This window comes from Aspergillus nomiae (assembly GCF_001204775.2).
Source record: "Aspergillus nomiae NRRL 13137 chromosome Unknown contig00637, whole genome shotgun sequence".
Classification (NCBI taxonomy): domain Eukaryota; kingdom Fungi; phylum Ascomycota; class Eurotiomycetes; order Eurotiales; family Aspergillaceae; genus Aspergillus; species Aspergillus nomiae.
Window position 1 is genome coordinate 1 of NW_015378692.1, and position 11,712 is coordinate 11,712.

At 50.3% G+C, this 11,712-nt stretch overlaps 1 protein-coding gene across 1 annotated transcript; it reads right to left on the reverse strand.

The window, feature by feature from the left end:
• Window positions 1-523: 523 nt before the first annotated feature.
• On the reverse strand, window positions 524-9,385 carry ANOM_011673 (glycosyltransferase family 4 protein; the record flags this gene model as incomplete). Its single annotated transcript, XM_015556929.1, has 9 exons — window positions 524-1,123; window positions 1,179-1,389; window positions 1,450-1,909; window positions 1,968-3,732; window positions 3,781-6,165; window positions 6,253-8,124; window positions 8,179-9,099; window positions 9,166-9,255; window positions 9,317-9,385. 9 exons carry the CDS (start codon window positions 9,383-9,385, stop codon window positions 524-526), a joined length of 8,373 nt encoding a protein of 2,790 aa, XP_015401234.1.
• Between the last annotated feature and the right edge of the window lie 2,327 nt (window positions 9,386-11,712).

Genomic DNA, 11,712 nt, shown 5'->3' on the forward strand with positions numbered 1-11,712 from the left:
AAAAATCAACAAAAAATACATAACAACCCAATCTCCAAGATTCGAACCACCATCGATACCACCCGAACAAGAAGCCAAAAGTTTCAGCTAAGGATTGGACATCCTTGACTCAGTAACGAGGAACCCAGTTATTGATATCGACTTTGCCAACACTCTTGAACCTAATGATTGGCTGTTTACACCCACGGACTACATCACTGTTTTATAATAGCATATCCTACAGAGAAGATAGTATCTTTTGGGCTCCGTGAGGGTATATATGGATGGTGGTAGTACTTCATTGAAGTCTTGAGCCTGCTTGGGAGTAGAAAGATAGTAGGCATACTACTAGTAGTACTAGTATGTAAACCCTATCTGGCCTTATATTCTTGTTTTCTCTCTTTTACTTGGAGAGGTACGGTATATCAAATGGAAATAAAAAAAAGTGTTGTATATACCATTAGCATTAATATTAACAATATGTACTACTCTATGTCTATAAGCATATATCGTAAACTCTAAACCAAACATATCTACAAGCATATCAAACGGAATCCGAGCTCGACTCAGCAGAGCTGAGTTGCCCCGGTCCACGTCGTAGCTTCCCCAACCACGTTCGGGACGGCTGCGATGAATGGATTCTCTCCTTGGTGAAACCCAACGAGCTGTTCGACGAGGCCATCCGCTCACGAGCAATGAAGCTGCGGCTTTGGTACTTGCCAATCCAGAGCATCTGTTCGTGTTCCCGGAGATACCGGTGCTCGGAGAAATTGTTGAGCACGTTATCGCGCCCGCGCATACCGAGTCGACGTCGCTGCTCGGTTTTGGCGTACATTCTCTTCGTGATCTGCTCCACCTCCTCGGGACTGGGGCGCAGTGACAGCTTCGGCGGCTGGTAGCCCTCCTCGTCCTCGGCAAACGGGGCCCATTCATCGACCAAGGCGAGAATTCGGATTTGCGCTTGAGCAAGGGACAGGGCGTCATTGGGCGCGACGACCTCACTGAACCGCTTGCCAGTCTTACTGTCCGTGACAACGCAGAATGACGCGCCAACGTCGGTGCAGACCACGGGAACTCCTGTCAATGCAGCCTCACCCATAGCCAAGGGCAGACCTTCGGAAATGGACGAATTCATGAACAGCCACTAAGACAGCGTTAGCACATCAACATACTTGCAATCGGTGACAAGGGGAACTTACAGCATCCTGGAGCACCACCGATGGGTTACCCAGACCCTTGAGAACCACGTGATCGCGAAGCCCCTTGGACGCGATGATCTCTTGACATTCCGAGGAGTAGCCAGGCGTCTTTTCCATGTCTCCGTAAATGTGGAGGCAATAGTCCTTGAAGCCCCATCGGTTGACAATCACATCCGTGGCCATGACGGCGGTTTTGATATCCTTCACATATCTATCGCGGGAATTAGCACACTGAATTGAGATATTTTCCAATCATTGGAAGTGAACGTACCGGATATGGGACAGCATGACCACAGTAGGCGTTTCGGTCTTGATGGTCTCAATGGGTTTGTATTTCTCCATATCAGTGATGCCGTTGACCACCGGGTCGATCTTTCGCTCGAATGCCCGACGGTGCTGCAGAGCACCTTCACAAGTTCCCAACTCTGCCTCCCAGCCGGGGTTGAAAAATGCGGCGCACGGCAAGACCACGTCCGCGTGATGTTCAGCCAGGACACAGGACAGACGACCCAGGTGGATAAGAGTGGTGTTGACGAAGGAAGAGTCGAAAGAGATGGCGCCAGACAAGAACGTGACCATCTCTCTCAAGCTGATGGAGTGATCCCACACATGCAGGGCACACTTCCGCTTGATCTTACAGAGGACACCATAGGTGGCGCCGGTGAAATGATGTGATGCCTGGAAAATATCGGGAATCTTTTCGGGGACAGGAACAGAGAAGACAAACAGATCTATGAGACTGAGTCAGTACATATGGTCCAGGCAAGGACATCGAGGAAAGGAACTTACAGCGATGCCACATATCCAACGCGGTGTCGAGTTGCACCAACGTCGGATGTTCCGCAGTTCTCCATTGGGATATGGGTATGACACCATCAAGATCGTCGGCCAACCATAACTTTCTCCAGGCATCTTTAACCACGTCACTCATCCAGACATCGTTCCAGTTCCGGGAAGACTCGAAGTAGGTGTTCAAATCAACCAAAGCTTTTGTAGCTTCTTCAATGTGCTGGCGGGTATGTTGAGTGGTACGAGCGCAGCGGACTAGACTGGTGAGAATGGGAATGAAATTCTGTTCAATATCACTTTTCCGCGTGTCGAATGAGCGTTCCGCAACCTCCGAATCGAGCGAGCTCTGGAAGACTCCGTGAGTAGGGTTGAGGAAGTCCAGACCCCACTGAGGCACGACGGCAAGCGATTGCACATTTCTCTCAATCTGAAACCGGGGGACACCAAAATCGGTAGCCGCTTCAGCGAGGATATGCCATCTAGTAGTTTTGAGGTTGTTGACCAGATCCCGTCGGCAAGCAGAGACACCACCGGGTTCGTTAGGCCAAGTCGCGGTATCTAGCGCGAGAACATGGAGTTGGCTGTCGCTATCCCGTAGCTGCGTAGAGAGCGTTCTCGTGTTGATACGCGCATCACCGCCCTGTCCGAAACTATACAAGTCGCTCATCTTGAAAGCGAGCCATGTCCAGGAGCTGACTTCCGGATTCATGTCAACCCTCGCAAGTACGGTGTCTCCAAAGGAATCGAGGTACTTCCCAGCAGCCTCGAGTCTGCCAAAATCTCTGCGTCTCCAGTAAGGCTTGAGTACTCGATCAGACCTCAAGAGAAGTTCGTCCATCCATCTCGTGGTAGCCGCGTCGAATTCCTTTCCGCTTTTCCAAGATTTCCATAGATGTTCTCTGGCGAGCGAGGTGGGAATGGGATACCGCTTGACATTAAAACCTAACATGCGCGGTACAAACCCGGCTTTGATAGAAGAGAATGAGAAGAGCGGGTTATCATCCAGGAAGCTGCAGTTCTTCGGCTTCTGCAAAACATTGTACCAGTCGTTCTCGATCATGGGCGGTGTTGGCGAACACTCGCCGTTGAGAGTGGTGGAAATGATGGGATGGAACTTGTGATCATATGTCCATTTCGCATTGTAAACGTCGGATTCTTTCGTGAACGTGGCCTCCGTGACACGAGGATAAGGGATCCATTTGTTCAATTTGTCCGGACGAGTCTGAGGCGGCATGCACCAGGCAACCTGGATTTTGTTATGTCCGGAAACGAACTCGGCTCGCAGTAGCTCATCATCAAACTTGGCATGCTTCCGATACGAGAATTCAAACGACACCGGGTCTCCGTTTCGCATGGTTGACCCAGACATGATGTGGCCTCTTTTATCATACTGAACGATTTGCCCGTTGAGGACGCCGCTGATGCATTGACGTCTTGATGGCAAGTTTGCGTTTCGACCATCATTGACCGACGTATAATCGTAGACAAATTCGTTGGTCAGGGACCCATTGTGATATTCTTCCCTCTTCTCGAGAATGAGCTTGTCCTTGTAAGTGTTGATGGCCCTCAGTTGCTTATTGTCACTTGGTTTCTCCTCGTGTCGCCCAGAGTACTGGTAGAGTCGCAAGGTACCATCCGGTAGAGTCTCGAGGAAACCTGTCGAAGGACCGGTCAAGCTCTCAGTTATGACGCGGTTGCTCTCAATAACCGTCTTTCTGCCTTTCATATTCTTATAGAGGGTGGAGACCTTCTCACGACCGTGTAGCTATTACCCAGTTAGCTGAATCATAAACGCAAGGAAAGCAATACGTACCAAAACCAAAGGAAGGATAAACCGCTGAAGAGCTTTACAGATCGTCCAGACCGTATTAAGAATTAGGGTTGCCGGCCAGGCAAAAATCAAAGGTTGTCCACGAAGGATGTATTTCAGCTCCCGTTGGTATTCCGGATCCGCAACGAGAGAGATCACGGTGAACTTGATGCATGTTTTGATTTTCTCATGGAGTCGAGACAGTACAAGCTTGACTGTTCCAACAAACCCTAGATCTGACAGGTTCGGGCTTGCTGGGAGCTGGGCACCCACCGACCATGAGTCTAGGAAGGCATGCTGGAGATCCTGGTTCGGTGGCAGAGTCTCAGTGAAAGAGGTCACAGAAACAGCTAATTCGGCCCCAAGATTGCATCGCGAAATGAATTCTTCAATACCCAGAGACTCGTTTGCAGTGAACCTTGACCGGATCCAATCCATTTGTGTGGAAGAAAGGCGGCAGGACTGCCCGCAGCATCTTTTCAAGAGGAAGGACCGGACATCTTTGGGCAGTTTATCCCACTCGAGGTCGCACTCCAAGCCGAGGAGTAGATGACGGAGTAAAGTCCTTTGCCAATAGCCGACAGCTCGCATACGCTCCTCTGTATAAGTCTCCAGCTGGCGCTTGACACCTTCTGGTACGGGAACTTGTTCACCATCTCTGTCGTCTGCAACTAGTAGCTCTGCTACCAGAGCCTGGTTATGCGATATACCCGATTTACATTCAGCAGTAGCCTGAACCATCGCCTCGGCGATCATTCTGCAGTTCCGGCGAATGCCCGACACCCATTCATTCCCGACAAGATCAGGACCGATGACAACAAAGATATGTAACCCACTGGCGGTGCTGCGACTGATTGCCCTGATCTTGTGGTCATTTTGGAGAAGGTGACCAGCGGACACTAATTCGATAGTGGTTTCGCCCCGCTGCCAGAGCTCTGCTGTTAGACTTACAAGCCCTCCTGCTAGCCGAAACGCTGCTTCGACACGACCTGACTTTTGAGAACTGCACTGGGACTGAAGGATTTGCATGACTTCGACGCCTGGATGCTCCGACGGCTGGAGTTTGTATCGCACGTCGGCTGGCAAGGCGGAAATACTGTCAAACGTTTGGCTTAACGTTGTCTGAGAAATGTCGGGGCGAGGGTTGAGAGCGCTGCAGGTATAAAAGGGCAGTTCACCTTTGGAAGTCGGCTGCGTGTTTGTCTCCTTTTTCGAGAGCGGCATCCATATGTCGGTCATGTATAACGAGATCAAAGCAGCGGACCATGTTCCTGAAGCCAAACTGATGACACTGCTGTATGCGAAAGCTGGTACATAGACATGAAGGAGAATACCCAAAATGAAGCCAATAACCGTGCCTATGGCGAGGGGTATGACCGCACGAAGCCCTGTGAATACCTTGTTGTACTGATACCAGAGTAGACCAGAGTATGATCCAACATAGGCCAAGTACATGATGGTAGCATCGCTAGTAGCTTCGAAAGCCCACATGAGGGCCAGTGAGATGGCAGCGCCCCAAATATGGAGGAAGAAGAACTTTGCAAGTGACTTCCAATACAGTGCTCGTCGTGCCCGGATATTGTCTAGCTTGGCCTCTTGGAGGGACTCCAGAGAGGCAATGGCACGGGAGGTGGTTTTATTGGCCAATGTCCACAGTGGCTGCGACACAGCATCAAGGATGACTGCGCCCATGAGGTAGTAAGCCAAACCAAAGCCGGTAGCAAGCCGATATTTCATGCTAGACACGTTGGACAAACCCACAACCGACTGCCCTGTCAGCAGTGCGGTCCACTTGTCGACCAGAGCGAGGATGAAGTACAGGATGCCGCACCACACGTCACCGCCGGTGTGACGCCAGTGGAGAAAGGCGTTGTGGAGCTTGACACCCCTCTGCATGTCGCTCATGGTGTCGACAGATGCTTTCAATTGAAGGTTCCAAGTCGGGCTGTAAGGCCGTGGCAGCTTGGTTCTCGAGTATCTGCAGTACCATACGAGAAGGAACATTGTCGCAGAATATCCATCGGCCAACTTCCGGACTAAGGGGTCCGCAGTCGACCTGGACCAGAAGTGGCGGTTCCGTTCCTTCTCGACACTTTCTTGGAGCGCTTGTCGTGGGATTGGGGTGGTGCCAATATCTTTCACATCCGCTGGCAGACTGTCGCCTGGCCTTGTCTCGAGGTACCAATTGACGACATCACTGTCCGTAATGCGAGGTATGTTGAGGTACCATGTATTCCACTGAGCAATGTTTATACGAGCACCGATCAAAAGACATATTAAGAATAGCCATAGGAACGGAATATAAACCCAGGTGTCGTGAGGGACCCAGATCGTGATAATCGGCGAGATGAACAGGATTGGAATGCACATCATGATGATATTTCTTCCCTAAATATCGAAATCCCTGGTTAGTAATGATACAAGTATATACGGCCCCAAAAGGAATGACCGTAGGACGAGGCAGGAATCACTAACCGATTGGAACTGGAATCCCGGAATCTGGTATACCGAGAGTGCAGAGAGAGTCATGAGGAAGGTGGACAGCATCACGAAGTACAAAAAGAAGACGACACCGTGCTCAAATCCACTGATGACACCAATGCCGATCATTGCAAAGATACCACCAACGAAGGCAACTGCCAGTCCGGCCACAAATCGGGTAAGCACGAACATACTCATGGCCGGGAAAGCCATGGCGTTAAGGTAGTAGTTTCCTCCAGAACTGATCCAGCCGCCGAATCCACCACAGAGGATAAGAGCGATCATCAATGCGAGTGTCGCCAACGACTTATCAATGTTACTCATGAATGTGGTAAGGTAAAGACCTCGGCCGACGGTCGTGAGCATGACGATATCGATTAGGGCTGGAACGGCGAAGATGCCCAGGAATGTGAATTGATAGAATACCGATGGTCTTTCTTGCTCACCCTTCGGATCTAAGTCAATGTCCATGGATGAATACGCTGTTGGGAGCTCAGTGAACATATCGTCCCGGCGAGGGGGTTGGTGGACATCGTAGTATGCACGGTACCGGGTGGCGAGGATCTTTCCGAGAAGTATCGGGGCCATATCGAAGTACATATCGCAGCGTGCACCCACCGCGTACATCTCTGCGAAACAAGAGGCCTGAAGCATGTCATTGTTGGGCAAGGGGTTCCGGTCGAGGACTTCCAGGTAGACTTCATTGAGGGCGAGCTTGCGGAATGCACAAAAGACGGACAAAGCAAACAAGTCGGCAGCAGCATCGATTTGATCCGTTCGCAAAACGGTATGAGCGACGGTAGCGAGCTGGGTCAGAATCTGAAGCTCCCCATTGATAAGGATTGCCGGTAGCCGGGCATCGACCTCCTTGAAAAGAGCTACAGCGACCGTAGAATCAGGGCACCAGCATCCTTGTTCCCGATACCATGCAAGCCGTGAATGAACAAGGTCCTCAGCGGATATCTCGCCGCCCAGATACGCAGTAGAGCTCAAAGCTCTGAGCTGGGCCAGAGACGGAGCCTCCACGAGTTGGTATTCACAAAAAGCGCGTACTTTCTGAGACAATGACGAAGACTTCGAACATTCAGAAGTTGTAACACGGCGCAGAAATAAGATTGCCTCAGCAGGTGTAAGTTGTTCGATGTCGTGCATAATGCGTGGTGGCAATCCCCAGGTCTCTGACAAACTTCCGGTCTGTGTTGCTAGCGCGACCTCGGCCATCAGACATTCAAACCTCGAGTATCCCCTACTGGACATGAAAGTGTGTAGGAGGGTGCTAGTACGGTCCTGTACCTTCGCCGAGAGATAGACATTGAGGTTGAGAGTACCGGAAGCGGTATCGACATCATACAAACCCCAGACCTGTGTTTCCAGGCGCGTGCGAAATCCTGAATGTAATCCCACATAGACTTTGAGGGTATCAGTTTCACTACCATTGCAAGAGCTGAGAATACTAAGCAATTCTTTCACAGCGTTGAACACCTGGGAAGGTGTCGTCGTTGCTTTTTGGAGAGCACGCAATTGTCCAGCGATACCGTGGAGTTCCTCTAGCTTGACACGTTCAAGGAGACCAAGATCTCTGACATGTCGCTGGGCATCAACTAAATCGGTAATGTCTCGAGATGTGCAGTCGAGTCCGAGTTGGAAGCATCCCAGCCCCGTATAGTCGGCTCCAGCGGGAGAAACAGAGAAAGGGTTCGTTGTGGATTCCTGCTGCGATGGCCAATAGAGCTCGTCGATTACTGTCTCTTGACTATCGGCTGGAAGTTCCCAGGCCGGCGACAACGATAGTTTTGCCGGCAGATCGGGTATGAAGGAATGTAAAGACTCGTACAGAGAGTCATGATCGCAGGGGTTTTGGCAGACCTGTTACTGAATGTCAACTTGTTCACTTTCCAGGATTTAGGTTGATAATCTCACCTTTCCGTTAGACCTCCACACATTATGCGCTTCGGTGACCTCGTTGCCCTTCATCCACATCAGGGCCCCGAGCGGCTCCTCAGTTATAGTCTTTGCAGTCGCAATCGTCGCGTCGGTCAATGCGTCACGCGGCGCAATCCAGCACATTGCACTCCTGTAGTTGCACCATTTGAATGTCCGGTGAATAACATCGTGCGGTAACTCTGCTCCATTGTCGATCGTCTCCCACATCGCGACCGTGGTGCCACCCATAGATTTTTGAGAGGCGATAGCGCGCATAGCTGTTCGCATTTCAGTCATCTGGAAGTAGTTGCGGCTGCTACCATCAGGCGAGATAGTGGCGTTACGATAAATAAAGCCCCTGATGGGCAGCATATCAATCTCGCGACATTGTTGTTCGGTAATATAAGCTGGTGGCGAAAGCTCGAGCCAGACATCGAGCCCGAGCTGGTTTATATAGTTTACCAATCTGTTCAATACCACGGGTTGGAAGTGGGCGAGAAAATCAGCAAGAAGAACTCCATTGAATGGCGACTGTGCACCCTGGGACTGCTTGAAATTTGTTTGCAATGCCTGGGCAACAGCCTCCAAAGCCTGAATCACCTCATCGTTATCCGAAGCGCGCTCGGAGTTCGCCAGCGCCCGCACTTCCAGTCGTCCTAAGGTATAGGAAGCTGTCGGCTGGCCTGATAGAGAACTCAGAACACCCTCTTGCGCAGGGTCGAGAACAGTGATATCCCACTGTTGCAGCAACTGCGTCTGATCAGGAGTTGGTGGGTTCGATAGACTGCCGAGGAAGACGCCGAATGATTGAAGCTCTTTTCCTGCATATCTCTCGGTCGAGAGTGGCTGTGCCTCTTTTGATAGGCGATCGAGACACCGCGAAATAACCGTGGGTACCTCGGATAGCTGATCCCTTTTCTATTACGATGTTAACAGGATCCAGTGCCGTGTGAGTACCTCGTACTGGGTACAACAGATACGTACACGCCAAGTCTTGCGGATGTGCCTTCCGACAAGGAAGAGAATATATAGGCCCCCAATTACAATGGTAGCCAGCAAACAAGCGGCGAGAACCTAGTTATTTCAGTCAGTAAGCCGTGTTAGGGCTGAGGCATCACATGACGGGGGGTTTTACCTGAGACCACCAGGTCTTCACCATTGCATGCCATCCTACCGCATCTAGGCCCAAGTAGTTTGCGCCCATGGCGAAACGGGCACACTGAACCAAACGAGCGAATAGAAAAGAACTTAATGACAGGCACCACACATTCCGGAGCGGGGATCCGTAGCGTTTTATTTGAATGACTTGACGGCGACACTGACCGACAAGCTCGTCCCTTACTTGAACCGTTGTGGGAGTTGGATTCTTAATGAGACCTACATACGCTGTATATGTACTTTATGGGCAGCTGAGACTTCAGGAACCCAGCACAGCAGGTGGGGAATCCGAAGCCGAACCAATTTTCTTGCTCTGCCGATCCATGTTCTCAGATACTCACCATCATATTGGTGGCAGTGGAGAATGGCGCTAACAAGGGCTGAATGCAAGTCTCACTAGGTCGGGTTGAGGCTAGTCTACCACCACTACTGTTACTATTGAAGTTCTAGATGGCGACTTGGTACCTGACAAGAATGACACTATCATTGTGGTCCCACGGCTCTTGCTTTGGTGCTCCTCCTTGTTAATTTCTTAGCTGTTCGCCGACACGCCAACCACAGCCCACCCATTGAACGGCAAAAATAGTAACGGTGATAGGAAATTAAATAAAATAAAAAAAATAAAATAAAAATCGAAACACATTACATTATCACCGTGCATGCTGAGTCACGTATCGTTCGGAGAGACTTTCTCTTTTCTCGAATTGGACTGTCTAATTTACAATTGCTCTACCACTTCCAAGACCCTTCAGGGGATATCAGGGCTGGTGCACGGATGGCTGGCGGACCTGTTGCCCTACATGCGATAGTGGTTCTCTTTGTAAAATCGATTTTACTTTCTGAGACAATCTGAGAAAACCCCACTGTTCTGATACTCTTCAGAATTATTCTACAAGTCTACGTTCAAATATACACCTCAGATCCACGGTTATGAGGGAAAGGTCCTATTTCTCGGCTGTCTCCACCACGAGAAAGAACGGATGCTGACCGATCTAAAGAAATAGATCCGAACCGGACTCGGCTAGCATGTGCTGATCATTTCCACAACTTGGCTTTGGATCTAAACTCCACGAGAACTTGAACAGACCGGTCTCTGCTTCGGGCAGCAGCCGAGATTCTGTCTCGTTGAAGTCTCCAGCCAAAGCTCCATCACGCCGACTGATGATTCGAGTACTATTAAAGTAGTCGGCGGATCCTCCCCGATCGCAGCTGGTGAAAGCACAATCTAAAGATGCGATTCAGCGGCCTCGCACCTTCCACCATAAGGTCGGTTATGTTGTTCTATGTGGGACATGATTCAGGTGGTCATCTGGCTTGAGGGTAGTATGTGATAGTCACCCGCGATCCCGGGTGCAAGGTACGGCAACCGAGAGCGACGCTGCCGATAGTTTGACGCTATTGAAAAAAAAAAAAAAAAGAAAGAAAGAAAGAAAGAAAAATCCAGTCATGCGCTCTGACTCGGAAGGCGAAGTTGACGGCACTTGCACCAGGCAGAAGTAGGCACTGAGGATACCGTCTGTTGTTGACACAGGCAGAAAGGATAAGCCGCAGAAAGTGACACTGTCAGTCGTGCAGATTGCCTGATGATCGCAAGCCTGTCGGAGGTTTTCTAATGACAATCTTTGAAGCTTAATGAAAACTCTACGATGTTGTACCGACACGGGGTGATCTGTCATCGCGATGGTCGCGGAGCTGTCGGATGAAGTCTGGATAATCAGCGCATCCTTCGATATATTCCGTAGCCCTGCATATATTATACGGTGTATAAAATTTCCAGTCGACACATGCTGCGGAGGTCTGTCGATCGTAGCGATTCGTCGAGCGCAAAGGTACCAAGAGGTTCTAATTCCTGGACCCGTGAACTAATGCTGCTCCAAACTCCACCCGCGCCATGGCTGAGTTGGCTGGCGTCAACTTTAACTACCACTTTTTCTACAAGTACTACCGGGATCCCGCCTTGATTTGGATTCCGTGGCTTCCTGACGCCCGCGCGAGCCGGTCAGCACGATTGAGTTCTTCCATCCCCCAATTGAGCGCGACACAGCGACGAAATGCAGGCGCTGCAGGCGTGGGATCCTATAAAAAGGATCAAAATGCGACTGAGCGACCGACAGCTCAAGAAAAAGCAAAGCGAAACCTCGCCAACGACTGTGCAGACGCCACCTCCATCAGGCATAATCGTTCCTCTGTACATTTATCCACTGTCGCCAACAACCTGGGATCCACTCTATGACTCGTAAGGATTGCCCTTTTCCTTTTTTTCTGTGCCTTTTACTCCCGTCGTTCGACCTCCACCGCGCGCGAACGCTTTTCCGTTGGCGTGTCAAAAAAAGAAAAAACAAAATATACATAAAAATCACCGAGCGAAAAAAA